This window comes from Manis javanica, chromosome 14, assembly GCF_040802235.1.
Source record: "Manis javanica isolate MJ-LG chromosome 14, MJ_LKY, whole genome shotgun sequence".
In the NCBI taxonomy this organism is placed as follows: Eukaryota; Metazoa; Chordata; class Mammalia; order Pholidota; family Manidae; genus Manis; species Manis javanica.
Genome location: NC_133169.1, coordinates 82,192,630 through 82,211,068, shown reverse-complemented (window position 1 = coordinate 82,211,068; position 18,439 = coordinate 82,192,630). Strand labels below are relative to the sequence as shown.

The following is an 18,439-nucleotide window of genomic DNA, read 5'->3' as shown; positions in this document are numbered from 1 at the left end:
ACCATCTGTTCTGCCCTTGAATTACAGATACAGCAAGAATGCATATCACTACTGCCTCATCAGCAAAAGGAGGCTACAAGTGCTTCCAGCCCTTTGCTATATTTTAGGTCCAACATTTTATGTATTTATTTTGGCAAAAGTTTTGGGAGCAGAGGAAGTCATAGTTTGATCATATCATTTGAATCTGATGACATCACTGATATTACTTTTCCCTTGGCAGTCCCCTACAGTCAGCTACGTTCAACTGTCCATCACTGTATTTGTTCTCAAGAGGTAAATTCTGTTTAGTAGTAGTGTTAGGGGAGCGTTGTGTATTTTCCTCAGTCCTTGTCCCCGCCACAACAAAGAATTGAAGGGCAGGGACACAGTAGTGAAGCTGAGTAGAAGTTTTATTTAAAGTTACTTAAAGAGAGAAAAAGTACAGGCCACCTCAGCAAGGAGAGATGCCCTGAAAGGATGGAGAGAGAAGGTTTAAGATTAAAAGGTTACACACTTAGAAAGTGTGAGCAAATTCAGAGAGAGTGCCTTGAAAGGTTGAGAAAAGTTGAAGTTTCACACTTAGAAAGTGTGGGCAAACTCAGAGAGAGGAGCCCCCTGAAAGATTAGGGGTTCCCCCTTTTAAGGATTTTTCAGGAATGTAACAAAGGGCTGGGGGTGCAGACTCAGTAAGTGGTCCCTAAATATTTAAAATAGATTTAACACAAGGAATTTACTGCTCTGATTTCTCCCTGAGATAACTGGCAGCTTGGTCTGGGAGCATATCAAACAAGACCGCCTGCCCAGCCCCCAAGGTGGGCTGAGTTATTGTCTGTTCGCTAAAGAGTAAGTTAAGAATCTTACTTCGTAACTTCCTGGGTATTAAAATACAATCTTTAAGATGGAATCCTTCCTGCCTTTTACTATGTTGTTTATGGCTGGGCCTGCATGCTAAATTAGTTACTTAGGTTACAAACTACTTGATTAGGGCTAGAAGGAATAAAAAACAGCACATAGGTAAAGTTAAAAATAAGCTGGGCCTGCATGATTAACACAATAAAGACACGGGCTATGCTGAGGTACCCTCCTTTATCTGGGGAATATTCAAACATCCAGGGCAAGTTGCTCCTGGTTTTTTGGGCTTTAACGGATTAACTCTGGGTCTTTTTAGTGAACTTTCCTGGCCTTTTTCTCTTTCCACCCTGCTCATATCTATTTTCCTGCCTAACAGTAGGGGAATGGTCCCTGGGTTAAAATCTAGCTCATCCTTTGAGATTATTCTGTAAAAGAGTACTTCAGGGAAACAGAATATCATAATAATTAAAATGAACCACAGGTTTATTCAACAAACATTGGTGAATTGTATTTGAGTTGCCAATGTCTGTTTGCTAACTATATTCTGAGCACTGGTATGACAAAGAATCAAGTTTTCTTCATCTTTTATTCCCCATGGCATTTAATACATGGCAGCAATTCAACGGAGAGGTGATGTATATCAAATAATAATAGTAATACAAGGCAGAAAGCAGTTAGTGCTGAGAAAAGTATGAGTGACGTGCAGTATCCTAGAGGAGGGAGACTTGACTTTCATTGCAGAGAACTAGAAAGACTTAAGGGCTGGTGTCTCCTGACAGATGATGGACCTTAATGGATTGAGTTAAGAGCTATCATATATCGAATGTTTATTATGTGCCATGAATGTGCTAAACATTTTACATGCTTAATCCATCCAAATCCTCCCAGTGACTCTGAGAAAGGTGTATATCATCATCCCCATTTTACAGGTGAAACTTGTGGCTCAGGCAGATTAAGGGATTTTATCCAAGGAATAAAATAGAAAACAAAGCCAGGATTTGATTTAGTCCACCACGAAGGGCTTTTAAGCACTGGGTTATACTATCCTTTATTTTAGGAGGTAAATTCAGTGGTTCGGTGTTTGGAAAAACACGGACCATGTTCTAAAAACATTTACTAGTTGATGTGGCTGGAGAACGGAGTGCGTGGAGAGTAGAGAGCAGTGGGAAATAACGTTGCTCCAGAAAGTCAGGGACAGATCTCAGAGAATCTGGAACTCTATACTAAGGAATTGGGGGTTTTTGGAAGGTGCTGGAAGCATTACATGCCTATTAGTGAAGTGGCAGCACTAGATATATGCTTTAGGAAGTGTGGGTAAAATTGTAATATTTCCAGAATATCTCGCCTGGCTTTGGTATATCTGCATATCAGTAGGCATTCAGCGGTGTAGAGAAGTATAGCTTTAGTGCATTTTTATATCCTCAGGGGTGGGGAGAAGTTCATCTCCATATCAGTGGGTAATTACCTGGGCAACTGAGGGCTTATCTGTACCTGAGAAGTGAGGGGGAAGGTCCTTGCTTGCTTCTGCTGGAGCAGGAAAGAGAAACGGCCCTGGACTGCAGTTTGTCAGCAATAGACTGATTTTAAACTTTATTTCTCCCTTTGACTGATTTTGGTTTTAGAGGTATTTTGCCCCAGGATTTCCTCTCCCCGGACTTACAGGAAGGAACCCAGTGTGAAGGGGAGGGATGAGAGGCATAAAAACCAGTTAGGTGGCTATTGCAGTAATGGTGCAGGAGTGAAGAGGCACGCATAGCTCCAAGAATATGTGATTTTCTGCTATAAGCCTAGTTGGGTTTGAAAATGAAACCTGAAACTTTTAAGAAAACAAAACGTGTTAAAAAATCTAGACTCACAAAGAACATAAATCAGTAAATAATTGTTAGCTTTACAAAATGTGCTGTATTTGTAAGTTTTAAAAAGATTTGGTTTAGAGAACTTTTTATGCATTAATCTTTGGAAACTGCATAAACCAACCTATGTTTTTGTAACATTCTGAAAGGAACATTGGTCAATTAATCAGTACAAAGGAATATAGGGCATATGTGAATATCCCTTAAAGTGAAAACCCTTTTTTTAACATGACTCTACTTTCTCCCCTAACCCTTTTGAATGCCTCTCAATGTTATAACATGTCCAATAATTTCCTAAAAACATTTCTGAAGAAACAAAAGCCAACAGAATTAGGCATTGGGAAACTCTCAGACTGTTTTTTCTGGACTGTGCTCTAGATCTACAAGTAATCCCTTGCTCACAGGGCTCCCTTACATTCCTAAGCTATGTGTGTAGCTCTGAGGCAATGTGTGACCCCGTGATATTGGCCTATTACATGGAGCCTGCCCTTGTCCAAAAGGCACTGATCATGAAGAGGCAGGCTCTCTGATTCTCCTTTCAGGCGGATTTCATCCTATGATTCCCCACCCTGAATGCAGAGTAAACAAATAATAAAAATAAGGTTGACTGTGATATCTCATCACACATTTTCTGAGGTCTTAACCAGCAAAGCTAGAAACATGTCCAGTTTAATGCAGAGCCTGTGGGAATTGCAGAACTTTGCATCTCTCCATTAGTCAATATTTTTCATTTGCTGCCAGAAACATGATTACCTGGATACTATGGAATTATTAATTTCAAATGTAGGAGTGATCCTGGTTAAAATTAGTTTTTATCTTTTAGATACATGTTGAATAATTGTAGAAGAAATTATCTGATGCCTAAGATTTGCTTCAAAATAGCACAGGGTGGGGGAAGTCAGTGGTGCTGCAAATAAAATAATAATAGTTGATGATCACTGAAACTGGGAAATGGGTGCAGAGGATCATGATACTGTTCACTAGATACATAAGTAAGTAATCATTAGCTTTACAAAAGTTCTACATTTGTATACGTTTGGAATTATACATAATTTTAAAGTAATCACTCTTAGGGTGGAGGATAGAATTAGCAATGTTTAGATTTGGGGTTGAGTATTGCAGTAAAAAAGGGGAAATACTAATGAATTGTTTCTAGAAAAAATGTGCATGCCCGGTAATTTCTTTTCTTAAGGCACAGTACACCATTCAGCCTGTCACCTGTCTCCAAGCCGGCCCGAACTCTGTAGAACTGTGATCAGTTTCCTCTGCATTTGCCTGTCCCTTTAACTGTGTTCCTAAAGCTTTTGCACATCTGGCTTGTCTCTGCCATCAGAATAGCAATCTCCTCATGGCAGGACTTTCCCTGTAAGCAGCCCTTCACTCCAGGACCCTGTGTACTATGATTTCACAAGAATAATAAGATAAAATGTCTAAGTAAGAGAGGAGATCACACAGTACAAGCCAATATTTTTCAAAAGGCTTGCAAAGATGTTTCAGAAACATCTGAATTCAATTTGGTCACCAACAGTGATTTTCTCTGAAGCTAGAGGGCTACATCATAAAACAGATAATCTAGTCTCTGGGTGGAAAGGAAAAGGAGGCAAAAAGGAGGGAAACAGGGATGAGAGTAGCAGCCATGTTCCCCAGTGACCCAGTAGTTGTGCCAGAATTCATTCCCAAGTGGTGGGGACCACGGATTTGTTCGTAGGTGGCTGTGCCATAACCCTCGGTCTAGGTCTTATTGGTGTGGCTCCAACATAGCTCTAATTCTTCTGAGTAGTGAAATTGCTACCAGAAGTTTTCTGCAGCAACTGCAGCACCTTTCCCTCTGTAAGCAGAGAGTTCTAGAAAATTTTATTGCTGGAAAGGTCAGAGCATCATTTTAAAGGTTATTCAATGGCCCTGAATATGCAAGGACTTGCTCCAGGTCATACTGGTATGCAGCAGGGCTCAGACTAGAAGCCAGGTCTCAGTACCACAGGCCACCTCCCCACCTCCACCCAAGTCCTAGAGGTATGTATACCTTGGAGGGTTGTTTTGAAAATGTCAGACTGGTAGGAATCAAGGGAATAGGGTGAGTGCCCCATTTAAGAACTATAATCTCTAATTTGGTCTTTCAAAAGCAAGTTTAGGGAAGAGGGCCTTACCTGTTAAGCAACCTGCTAAGATGACTGAGTGAACCACTATGGGGAAGTGATGATGTTGTTAGCCCTTTCTGGCCTCCACGCTGAAAATGGAACTACGCTCTCAGTTAGGAAATAAAGGAGGAAGTGAAGCAGATTCATCATTGCTTAGGAAGTCTGGTATGCAAGCTAGGATTCCTTAGCTGTTGGCTGGGGCAACAGATGGAAACTTATACCAGTACCCATGCTGGGCCCCAGCTGAGAAGGTCTGGGAGCTACTGGATGTTGGGATGGACCTGTCCACCTGTGTGCTCTGAGGAGCTCACCAGGCACTAAAGTGATCTTGTTTCTTCTCTGTTTGGCTGTATTCAATACCTCTTGGAGAAACCTTTGATAGTAGTTGTGCATGGGTAATTGACAGATATGGCTTTGATACAACAGGCAAAATTTGATTCCTCGAAAATTTTTTCCACTAATTGGACATTAACATTTAAAATTCCTCTTCCTTTGGCCCATTTCAAAGTGTTTAAGAAAATGAAGAGTGAACAGGATCATATTCCTGGGTGCAGAAGGGCAGACATAGCATGTCACCTGAGCATTGGGAATCTACGACAGGTCTTAGCCTCCTTTTTCCTGTAGGAATATGTTCTTCTTCAGTTAAAAATAAAAAGCTCAGGCATAAATATAATGGCATGAGAAGTGAAACAGAAACCTCCTCCTAAAACCACATATACTATGAAAACACAGGAAATACAACTAATCCTGAGTGACAGGAAAGAAGACTGCAACTGACTGCCTACATCTGGGGAAAAGAGAAGACCTCACAGAAAAGGGTAAAGTAGCAAAACCGTGATCTGGTGGGACCCAAGCCCTCCCTCAACCCCAGGTCACCAGTAGGATGAAGAAAAATAGAACAGGGAGGGTGGAGGCCTAGGACTGCTGAACACCCAGCCCTGAGATCTGCTTTGGCAGCATGAACCTACATTACCTGGTGCTCTGGAGATCAGTGGGGTTGGAAACTTAAAACAGGTGCAATACTCAGAGAGACTGAGATTCCTGCTGCTAGAGGAGCACAGGTACCCACAACCAGCTGCTCTGGGACAAAAGAAAGGCAGGCACTTTGAAAGGCTTCCCAACAGCGAGAGGGCTGCTAAAGGGGCAAGGATTGCATAGAGCTTGCTGCTCAGGAGAAAGGACAGGTGGACAAAATCATTCGGGAGCACTCAGCCTGGCAGGTTGGGAACTTTCAGGAGCTTCAGGTACTCCATTCCCCTGGCTGGCGATGCAGACCTGAGCCCCACCCCACCGCCATGATACACAGCCTGCCACTACTTCCTCCCAGCTGGCACTGGCTCACAAAACTGCTGCCCCCACCATTGTGCCAGGCCAGCCAGAGGGTGGCCCTGCCTATAGCAGCTATAGGGGCTTAGCATAGAGGATCCTCCCTGCGCACCTGGCCCACTGGCCCTGGAATTGGAGATAGGCACTGTGGCCAGGAAGCAGGGAAAAGCTCTTTCCCCCTGGCAGCCATTCACCTGCAACCCCCATCCCATCACTCCAGGTTCTGAGCAGCTCCAGAGAATAGAGCTTCTGGGCACTAGAGAGCGCCACCAGCACAAAGTTATTGTTCCATATTATTCATTACAAATATGAAATGGCAAAAGAACCTGGTACAAACCAAAATCCAAAAAAACACCAGAAAGAGGGCCAAGTGAAACTAAAATCACCAGCCTTTCTGATAAAGATTTCAAAATACAAATCAAGAACATGCTCATGGAGCTACAGAAAAATATTCAAGACCTCAAAAAGGACTTCGAAAAAGAGATTGAAACTTTGAAAGATACAGTATCTAAAATGCAACATACAATGGAGGGACTTAAAAGCAGATTAGATGAGGTAGAGAAGACGGTAAATGAAACAGAAATTAGAGAACAGGAATACAAAGAAGAATGGATAAAGAAAATGTGGTACAGATACACAATGGAATACTATTCAGCCATAAGAAGAAAACAAATCCTACCATTCACAACAACATGGATGGAGCTAGAGGGTATTATGCTCAGTGAAATGAGCCAGGCGGAGAAAGACACATACCAAATGATTTCAGTCGTTTGTGGAGTATAACAACAAAGCAAAACTGAAGGAACAAAACAGAAGCAGATTTATAAACTCCAAGAAGGTACTAGCGGTTACCAAAGGGGAGTGGTGGGGAAGGGCAGTGGAATGGGAGGGAGGAGATTGAGGGGCATTATGATTGGCACACATGGTGTGGGGGTGTCATGGGGAAGACATTGTAGCCCAGAGAAGACAAGTAGTGACTCTTTGGCATTTTGATACACTGATGGATAGTGACTGCAGTGGGGTGTGTGGGGGACTTGATAATATGCGTGAATATAGTAACCACTATGTTGTTCATGTGAAACCTTCATAAGATTGTATATCAGTGATACCTTAATTTAAAAAAAAGTTAAAAAATAATAAATTCAGCTTGCTAGAGCATCTAGCCACTCTTTTGAAGTGCTGCTAGGTCTAAAGAGAATCTTGGCCTTTTTCTGCTTGTAGGCAGGCCTGCCTCGAGTCTAGACTATGCCAGGTCTCCTTGTCTGTCTGTTCCTTGAAGGGAGCTCTTACGAGATGTAGTCCCATGCTCCTGCCCATGGCCTAGTCTAGCCTGTGTTTTCCTCTTTTGTCAAATACTTCATCAGGAGCCCGCTCAAATCTCCCTTGCCTTAATTTGGGCCTGTTTCTTCTTGATCTAATGACACAGAAACTTCTTGATCATTATTGAGTAGTTAGCTGCTCTTTGAAAATTTTTTATGAGCTTTGGCCTCACAGAAGAAAGATACTTTTAAATTCAATAAACAAATACATAAACAAACAAACGTAGCATACCTTAAGACTTGGAATCAAGTAAGAGAGAGGTTGGGAGGGGCAGCCTGAGGAACCGAAACCAACCTGAGGCTTTGCAGGGAGCTACAGGAGCCAGTTCTGGTCTCCATCATTCTCCATTTACCCCCAACACCAGTTTTATTGAGATACAGTTGAGATGTAATGTTGTTTGAGGTATACAATGTTTTGATTTGATAAACTTACCTATTGCAAAATGAGTACCACCATAGCATTAGCTAACACCTGTATCACATCACATAATTACCGTATTTTTTCATGATGAGAACATTTAAAATTTACTCTGGGTCTCCATCATTCATACTGATGGAAGAGCAGGAGCCTGGACTGACACAGCAGGGAGAGATGCTGCCTCTGGACTGACAGGGAGGAGAAGGGCCCCAGACCTCCTGAAAGGGAATATCAAGCCAATGACATGAGTTAGTGACCCTAGGATCTAACTAAGAGACACTGTGGGAACAGGCAGGCTGCAGAACGCTGAAGGGGCAATGTATTTGTGGTGTGAGGAACAGAAGGGAGGGGATGAAGCCATGTTGGAGCCACTGGACAAGGATAAGGCAGGCCCCACTGGATGGTGGATGCCTTGTTCTGGGTGAACCAGCCAGGCCGTTTTTGAATATCTGGATCTTTTTTATCATGTGCAGCCAGCTCCAGGTATTAAATTGTGATCCTCTTTCTGAATGCCAAGCTTACGTCATTTTATGAATGCCAAACATACATGCATTTTATGTCACAGGCCCTCTTAGTGGTCAATATTTTCCTGATGTTTGTTAATGCACATAACCAATCTGTACTTCTGGTCCCCTGCATTGTTTCAAAGCTTATTTACAATTGCACACAGTGACCGTAATAAGTATGGTATTCAGTGTCACATCCTTGCATGATTGGCTATTATCCAGGCTCATTATAAATACTATAGTTCTAAATTCAGTAGCACAATCCAGAAATATAGTAAGAGTTTGATTCCTAGGATCACTTTTCTTCCAGAAATTTTCTGAAAATTCCATTGAGTCTTTCCTGAAAAATCACAAATTAAGTCTTCTCCCTCCTCATAGGAGTTCTCATTGTGATTACCCTCATTTGAGAACTGAGAAAACCTCACCATAAAAATAACAATTTTCTTTATAACTCAGATGTTTCATTTACCTCCACACACAGTTATTTTAAGAGGGTTTAGTATGTATCCAAATAATCACTAAGAATTTCTGATGGATTTCAAACCCGACCTGTTTAAAGGAGCTATCCTGGATGCTTGAATCCAAGCCTGTCCAGGTGACCTTGAGTGAGGACTGTCAAATCTTATTCTGCCCTGTGGATATGAGCCCAGCCCTTCACCTGTGTCCTGTGACAGCAGCGTTCAGGTAAACCATGTTTCTCTGCCATGTCCAAGACGAAGTGAACAAGCAAAGTGCCTAGGTTCTTTGCCTTGGCTTCAGGCAGATGTGCTCTATTGCCCATCTGTTGCAGCCATGCTTAACTCCCCAGTCCCTATGGAGTTCCTAGCCAAGCCACAGCGCTTGCACAGAATGCATCAGGCCAAGTATGAAGTGGCTGAGTAATGTGGCACTACTTGCTCAAATTAAGTTTACACATGTCTATGATGAGATTTCTATGGTTTCACTGACACTCTCCCCTTTCCTGCACCAACCAGAAGTATGTTGCAAACAGTGGAATCCTGGTAGAAGTGGGAATTGTTGGCAGGGCCTCTTGCTACAGTTGTGTGGATTATGCCTTGAACAAGGCTCCGACTCCAAGGGTAAGTAGGAGCTGAAACCCTGCCTGAGCTCCACCTTACCAAGCCTTGCACTTTACGTGGGGCTGTTTCTTCCAGGAAGAAAAAGTGACTTTTCTAATGCACATAAAATACCATATAGGCGAGAGGTTGTCTAAAGAGATTGCCACGTGAGTCCAAAATGGGTCACTTGAGGCCCATGACTGCAAGCAGAGAGGCCAAATGTAGTGGGTGTACATGTGGGGTACTCTGCAGCTGTCAGGAAAGGTGGACTGGATGTACACATAGCAACGTGGATAGGTGTTACTACAAGTATGGAGTGGAAAAAGTAAGACACAGCAAGAGATCAATCACACAATGCCACTGGTATAAATTAAAATACATGCAACCAGACAACAACACACACTCCACATCAACACATATAAGCCAAAAAATCTAATTAGTATATTAGACTAGTTGCTTGCAGGGGAAAGGCAGGAGCGAGGAGTGGCAATAGGAGGAAATACATGCGTACACACATGAAGCAGAAAAGCGGCCTTCTGTGGACCAATTGTAGTATAGTGTGTCATGGATTGAAAAGTGTGATTAATTTAATGCTGTACACCTGCGGCCTAATAAGTAAAAACAAATGAATTAATTAAGTTTCTTTGGTCAGCATGGCTTGATCAGCATGATCACAGCTTTTGAATAATCTTATTGGTAGATTTATATTTGGACTTGTGTGAGCTGTCTTATAACACACCTGCCCTTATCAAACTCAAGGATGTCTGATGCTATCAAGTCCTTAAAATCCTTGGAAATTACATTGCCTTAGCTATATTATTTTATATTCCTGATAGCTATACACAGAAATGAAAGCATTTACCCCTCTGGAGACTTAACCAAGCTATACAATCTGTTAATGAAGAATAGGGACTGAAAAAAAAGAAAAGAAAACATCAATTCTTTTTTACCTGGTTCCCTGTAGTCCTGCATCCACTTCTTTCATCCAGCCAAGGCTGAAAGCAGATGGGGCAGGCTGGTTCCTCAGTCACTGGGACACAGTGTCTCAGCTTCCTCAAAGACAGGTCTAGAACATTCTAGAGCACTTTAATCAAAAAGTAGAAAAAACTTGCACCATTTAAATATATATATTTGAATATACCCAGCACCATTTCTGAGATATTTCTTATCCAACTGTGTGTACAGTTTAAACAAACAAAAAAATATCTAATATTCTCCAAAGTAGCATGTGTTCAGTAAGTACCCAGTAAGTATAAGTTACACTGAATGACCTTTTGCCATCCAGGGACACCTCTTCCCCATTTGGTATCTTACATATATTAGAAAAGGTGCCTCTTAAAAATTCTCAATCATAATTTAAGTTGATCACAGTGATGGTTGCACAGCATGGAGAATATAGCCAATGATTCTGTAATATCTTCCTGTGTTGACAGATAGTAACTACTAGTGGGGTGAGGATTTAATAATGTGGCAAACTGTTGAGCCACTGTCTTGTATATTTGAAACCTATATAAGATTGTGTATCAGTGATACTTCAATTAAAAAAAAAAGGTGCTTCTTTGGCGACACAGCCACACGGTCAGTCACAGTAAATCTGGGCAAGTAAAGCTTGGGTTTCAGCCCCACTCTCCCCCTTGTTCAGGGTACATTTTACACAACTCTAGGATGTGGCCCTGCAAACAAACTCCCTCTTTCTCTCTTTCACCAGATTTCCATTGTTGGCAACATCTTTCCTGGTTGGTGTAGGAAGAAAGGCAGGCTTGCTTGACCATCCTAATTGCTAAGTCGAGCAACAATGTCTCCCATCCCACACACTTGCTGGAACTTTGCCCCTGCTCCTATGAAGGCAGAATCTGATTTTACTCTCCTGGAGTCTAGGTGAGTTTGTGACTTGCAATCAACAGAACACAAAAAAAGTCACAATGTACTTTTCAAAGTTAGTTCATAAAGAGTCATACAGCATCCACCTTTTTGGCCAGAACACTTGCACTTGGACCCCTGAGCAGCCACGTAAGAAGTCTGACTCCTGTGACCACCATCCGTGCTCCACGGAGAGGCCGTGTGTGGGCGTTCTGACCGGCAGTCCTAGTTTTGAGGGCCCTAGGCTCAGACGGCAGACATGAGTCCACAAGCCTTCAGTGTTCCTAGCTCCCAGTTGGGAAGCATCACCAGACTTTGAATCTTCCCGGCTGAGGCTCCACCCAGCCTGGAGCACAGAGAGAAACCATCCCCACTGTGTCCTTTCTGAACTCCTGACACTCGGAATCCATGAACACAATAAATTCATGCCTGTTTTATGCCACTAAGTTTGGGATGGTTTGTTGCACAGGAATAGTAACTAAAAGACCCATTATCTTCAACACCAAGAAGTAGATCAATAAAAAAAAGGAGGAGAAGCTATTGCTAAAGTTTTAAAAATTATAAACTAAAAGAGACAGAAGAGATATATCAACAAATATAAATGGTGTTGTTTAGCTCCTTAAAATAAACTATTACAGAAAGACACTTATGAAAAGCAGGGCAATTTGACTTCTGACTGAATACTACATGATGTTAAGGAATTACTGTAAATGTTTAAGATATGATGTACTGGTTATTGGAAAAAGAGTTCTTATAGCTACATACAGAAGTATTTAAATATGAATATATCTGTGATTTGCTTTAAATTGGCTTTAGAATGGAGACAATGGGGAGGGGGAGTATAGATAAACAAGATTACCACATGTTGATTGAATATGGTTGAAGCCAGGTGATAGGTACATGAAGGTTTATTATATTATTATCTCTACTTTAGTGCATATTTGAAACTTCCTGTAAGAAAAAGTGACAAAAGAGAGGGTTGGGAGGACTGACTTGTCCTCTGTCCTACTCTTCCAGGCCATGGTTCTGCACTAACAGGTGCCAGTGGTTTAAGTAGACTGGTCCTCTTACACCCAAGGGTACACAGAGACATGACCTCTGTGTACCCTTGGAATCTTCTTGAGACCCTGGACCCTAACTCAGTGTGAGGATTTCAGGAAGAGAAACAGACTAGCTGAGAAAAGCATATTATTTGGCAAAAGTTTTAGGTACTCTTCAAATCAGTATAGTTTTTGGTGGCTAGAATTCCTCTTGAAGACAGAATTCTCTTCCCTGACATTACCTGGTCCAACACTAGGTACACAGGGGGCATCCATAAATCCCTGGCGAATTAATTTGAATTATGAAACGTGATTGTTCAGGATTGATTCATCAGCTTATGCTAACGGTTAGGTAGTGTTCAATTTTGAACCTTGAAATATATCTGTCAGCAGACAGACAGGCAAATAGGCTGCATGTTGCTATGCAGCTGACATATTTTGGAAGGTCCTTCTGTTTGCTTGTGGCTTCTCTCCCTTGAAGAAAAACTATTAACTCATTCTACAGCCTGCTGCTCTCTGCTTGGTTTTTGGCTATATCACTAAGCCCAAAATAGAAAGTTCTTCTACTGCAGAACAAGGAAAAAGGTTTAAATTTATCAATTCAAGTAACAAAGGGTAGCATTGTAGTGGCTTTTCTTGGGAGGGGTTTTGGGGAGAGATAATGCCTGCTTCATCAGGGAATCTCTGCACTGGCATGGCCTGGGACCAGGAGACAAGCCTACACTGTGGTCAGCTGGGCTCATTTCCCATCCTAGTCCCCCTCATTCCCTCCTTCCAACATGCCACCTCTTTTAGGACATGGGAAAGCAGCTGAGCCACTGGGGAATCAGGCCCAGAAATGCCACTGAAGTCGTTCTCTGAGCCAAACCCCTTCTCTCTAAGATTTTATAGAAGTCAGTACCTTAGCATAAAGTTAAGCAGCAGGTAGATATATCTTTTCCCATCAAGTGGTCAAAAATTTTAAATGATCCCTAGGGTTGGGAGGAGTTGGGGAAAATTGGTACTGTCACATTGCTGGAGGTTCCAACCACCTGGAGGGCAACATGACAACATGGATGCATGGTATAGCAGAGGATGTGGGGCCAGAGGCGCTCTCATCTACAGCTGCTGAGAGTGCAAACTGGCTCCCACGACAAACTCTTGCATATGTGCAACAAGAACATTCACATAATGGTCATAGCAGCAGTGTGAACAAGAGCTAACTAAATCCTAGAAACAATGCACTTGTCCATCACTGGCTAAACAATGGAGTATTTGCACATTGGGGTATTTCACTCCAGTCAAAGTGATTACATAATGAAATGTAATGATATGGATGAATTTTAGTAAAGTAATAATGAGTAAAACACTGAAATATTGAAAACGTGAACGTGTAAAAACCTGAAATATCACATACAGCAAGATATCCTTCAAGGACAACTTTTTTTTTATTAAGGTATTACTGATATACACTCTTATGAAGGTTTCACATGAAAAACATTGTGCTTACTACATTCACCCATATTATCGAGTCTACCCCCACACCCCATTGCAGTCACTGTCCATCAGTGTAGTAAGATGCCACAAAGTCACTAGTTGTCTTCTCTGTGCTACACTGTCTTCCCAGTGACCCCCTACACACCATGCATGCCAATCATAATGCCCTCAATCTGCCCTCCCCCACCCCTCCCCTTTGGTAACGGCTAGTCCCTTCTTGGAGTCTGTGAGTTTGCTGCTACTTTGTTCCTTCAGTTTTGCTTCATTTTTACAATCCACAAATGAGGGAAATCATTTCATACTTGTTCTTCTCTGCCTGGCTTATTTCACTGAGCATAATATCCTCCAGCTCCATCTATGTTGTTGCAAATGGTAGGATTTGTTTCTTTTTTATGGCTGAATAGTATTCCATTGGGTATATGTACCACATCTTCTTTATCCATTCATCTACTGATGGACACTTAGGTTGCTTCCATACCTTGGCTATTGTATGTAAATAGTGCTGTGATAAACATAGGGGTGCATATGTCTTTTTGAATCTGAGAACTTGTATTCTTTGGATAAATTCCTAGTAGTAGAATTCCTGGGTCAAATGGTATTTCTATTTCTAGTTTTTTGAGGAACCTCCATACTGCTTTCCACAATGGTTGAACTAATTTACATTCCCACCAACAGTGTAGGAGGGTTCCCTTTTCTCCAGATCCTCACCAGCATTTTTTGTTCTTAGTCTTTTCGTTGTTGGCTATCCTAACTGGTGTGAGGTGATATCTCATTGTGGTTTTTATTTGCATTTTCCTGATAATTAGTGATGTGGAGCATCTTTTCATGTGTCTGTTGGCCATCTGAATTTCTTCTTTGAAGAATTGTCTGTTCATATCCTTTGCCCATTTTTTAATTGAATTATTTGCATGTGAGTTCTTTGTATATTTAAGATGTTAACTCCTTGTCAGTATGTCGTTTAGAAATATATTCTACCATACTGTAGGATGCCTTTTTGTTCTGCTGACAACTTTTAAAAACTACTTCTTAAGAATATATACTGATGTAGGAAAACCATATAAAACGATCAGGGAAGCGAGCATATGATTCAGGGTGGTTCTCTTGGGTGGGGAGCACAGGGAAATGGGGTGGAAGGCCTTATGGTTAAATACGGTTATTATTGAGGTCCTAGCTTTTATTTTAGGGTTGGGTATTCACAGCAACTGCTTACATCATTAAAATTAATGAATTTACCCACTAAATTAACTAAATTGGATCATCCAGTACAAATTATGAGAGTGTCATAAACCAACGATTATGATTTTTCTCTAATTCTGTATACCTGACATTCAAAAAAAAAAAGAGTATGATAGCTTTTGGTACAGTCATTCCATTTCTAAGCACTTATCTTAAGTAATAAACAAAAGGTGCATACAAATTTATGAACAAAGATATTTATCTAATTTATAAATATAAAAAAGGAAACAATCTAAATACCAAGATAAGGAATTAGTTATATAAATTGAGCTACACTGATAGGCCTGAAAACTAGGTAGTTTTTAAAAAATATTATTTTCTAAGAGCATTTAAGTATGTGGGAAAATAACCATGATGTATATCAGTTGAATAAAACAGGTTACAGAACATACACAATATGAACCCAGTTTTTTATTTCTAATATGTACATACATACACACACAGAAGGCTGGGGAGATTATATATGAAAATGATTATAGGATTTATCTCTGGATGTTATGATTGTTTCTTCCTTAAACTTATCGGTAGGTCACAATTCTTATAGTGATCTTTAATTTTTTTACAATCAAAAGTAACTGTATTATAAAGATAATAATAGCTAATGTAGATGGAGTACTTGCTACATGCTAAGAACTCTACACAGGTTAATTTATTTAATGCTTAAAGTAACCCATGAAGATGGTACTATTATGATCCTCATCTTATAGATGAGGATACTGAGGTTTAGGGGAGGTTGAGTAACTTGCATAAGCACACAGAGGTCATAAGAAATGGTGCCTTGAATTGTGTTTCTAAGTGGACCTTTAAAGGGTGGGCCTAATGGCGGGGTCCCGGTCTCCCTGATGCAGTGATGGCTGCCTCACAGAGAAGGCGCTCCCTGAGATGGACACTACTGTCCATCTGTACCTGTCTCAGTACCTGTACTGTCTCAGTACCTGAGAACAGTACTGGGCACTGAATAGCTTGCTGTGGAATCTGCAACCCACACAGAAAAAGAGGCCCCCAAGGGGTGTCTGAGCCAGAGCCAGCACAAGGCAGCCAACTACAAACGTGGGGAGGACAAACGGACAGGAAAGGCTGTGCTCAGTCATATGGACTGCTGGGGGCAGAAGTGGGGATGAGTCCAGGTCTCCTTTCCTTACACTATAGCTGGTTCCTGGAGAGGAGGGTGCTGTCCACATGGTGGTGTTTACTTCACTCACAACCCTGATCTTCCCTGACATGAGGAGAGAGCACAGCAATTCATTTTTAAAATTGTCTTTTTTTTCTTCTCATTGCTACCTAGGCCACCTGGGCTCAGCCTGTGAGTTGGGAAGGAAATCATTCCCAAAAAAGGTAGCATGGGAAGGTGTAGCTCAGGGAACGGGTTGGTCCTGCATGCAGCGGGGAGCCAGACCATGCCTGTGGGTCACCCCAGCAGGCTGTACAAGTGGAGGCACACCCAGCCATTAAGGGTTTCTGATGAGCCCCATGGAAGAGGAGATGCCAGTGACTGAAAAATTGATTGGAGAGCACAGATGTCATGGCTCTGGCCAGCTCTGACTCCCACCAGACACTGTAGGATTGGCGTCCAGTGTTCAGTGGATAGGAGCGGGTGCTGTACGGATGAGGCGGAGCCAGGGACTTGGCTACAGTCTCTTCTCATCACTCATGCTTTAAATATAAGCTCTGATGTGATCAAGGCACCAGAGATAAAATGCCTTTCTCAAGCTAAGCAGGCAGGATCTTGTATCCAGTTTGGACAAGACAATGGAAAATAGTCAGGGGGGAAAAAAATCCCCTGCGCTTAACATATGCACATGGGAGTTGAAGAATTTGACACCTTAACATTGTAGAATAAACAAATGTAGGCATGGTTTCCTATGTTTTCTTCAAAATATCTAGACTAGATATGATTTAAGAAGGAATGATTTTAAAAGTTCTTTTCTTTTCAGCTGAAGAATTCTGGATTATCCTTCAAGATGTAGTTCAGGCATCAGCTTCTATGGAAATAACTTCCCAAGCTGCCTCAAGCAGGAAACAAAGTCATCCCTCTTCTGTACATGTTTAATAAATGATTTATTCACCTGTTGGACTTCCTGTCTTTTCCTGCTGGAGCATACACTCAGTGGACTGTGTTTGATGTCCATTTGGGTTTTCTCTGCTTTCCTGCACATCTTCCCATCACCTGTCCCCTACATGCATCCCTATGCCTTCCATGTGGTAAGTGCTAATTAAATTTGCTATTGGAACAGCTTGCTATAGAAGTTTGGGGTGTGGTCTTCTAGAATTCCCAGAGCTGGGAATCAAATCCCTTTTTGTACCTCTGATATTTGAGAGAATCTGATGAAGCCAAGAACCTTTTCCCAGAAAAAGGTACATGCAAAAGAAAATTCCCAGTTATATAGCAGTAAATACACACACACACACCCAACACATTCACAAGGGAGTGCATATAAAACTGTGGAAATCTGAATAAGATAGGTGGAATGCATTCATATCAATATCACAGTTGTGATATTGTACTATATAGTACCACAAGATATTAGCACTAGGAAACTGGGATCTCTTCTGTATTATTTCTTAAAACTTCATGTGAATCTACAATTATTTCAATAAAAATTTCAATAATAAAAAAATTCCTATACATTGTCCTTTGGGAGTTAATGGATCCCCCTGAATCCAGCCATTAATCATAATTTGAGAACTCCCCAGTATAGTCCAATCTATACATTGTTGGATGGGGAAACTGACAGGAAAGGCTGTGCTCAGTCATATGGACTGCTGGGGGCAGAAGTGGGGATGAGTCCAGGTCTCCTTTCCTTACACTATAGCTGGTTCCTGGAGAGGAGGGTGCTGTCCACATGGTGGTGTTAACTTCACTCACACGAAGACAACCCTGATCTTCCCTGACGTGCGGAGAGAGCACAGCAATTCATTTTTAAAATTGTCTTTTTTTTCTTCTCATTGCTACCTAGGCCACCTGGACTCAGCCTGTGAGTTGGGAAGGAAATCATTCCCCAAAAAGGTAATGTGGGAAGGTGTAGCTCAGGGAACGGGTTGGTCCTGCATGCAACAGGGAGCCAGACCATGCCTGTGGGTCACCCCAGCAGGCTGCACAAGTGGAGGCGTAGGAGAGAATGATAAGAAGAGGGTACATCTGGGAAAATGAGAGCAGAAGGACAAAAAGGAGAAGGCAGTGGAGGAAGAGATGAGATGGATGTATTTACGGAGTAGGATTGGCGGGATGGGCAGGACAATGGGCTGCTCAGTAAGCTGCATCCTTTAGGGACACTGGTTATTGCTGTCTCTGTGGTGAGTGCTGGGCACTGAGTATGTCAGATGGTCCAATGGCCAAGATCTTCCTTTCATGGAAATCACTTTGATCTGATGCTAAAG

The 18,439-nt window shown here is 41.7% G+C and overlaps 1 protein-coding gene across 4 annotated transcripts in view; it reads left to right on the top strand.

Moving 5' to 3' along the window:
- Positions 1 to 17,218, top strand: part of CDKL3 (cyclin dependent kinase like 3) — an 87,941-nt gene extending 70,723 nt beyond the window's left edge. For 2 of the 4 annotated variants that reach the window (XR_012125041.1, XR_012125040.1), the window contains one exon: positions 16,996 to 17,147. Coding sequence is in view for 1 of the 4 variants with exons in the window: in XM_037016071.2 (XP_036871966.2) it covers positions 16,996 to 17,111 (116 nt within the window). In the remaining 3 variants the exon portion in view is untranslated. Of the gene's footprint in view, positions 1 to 16,995 lie in introns of all 4 variants that reach the window. The other 2 variants (XR_012125042.1, XM_037016071.2) reach the window with 2 other exon arrangements.
- The last annotated feature ends 1,221 nt before the right edge of the window (positions 17,219 to 18,439 follow it).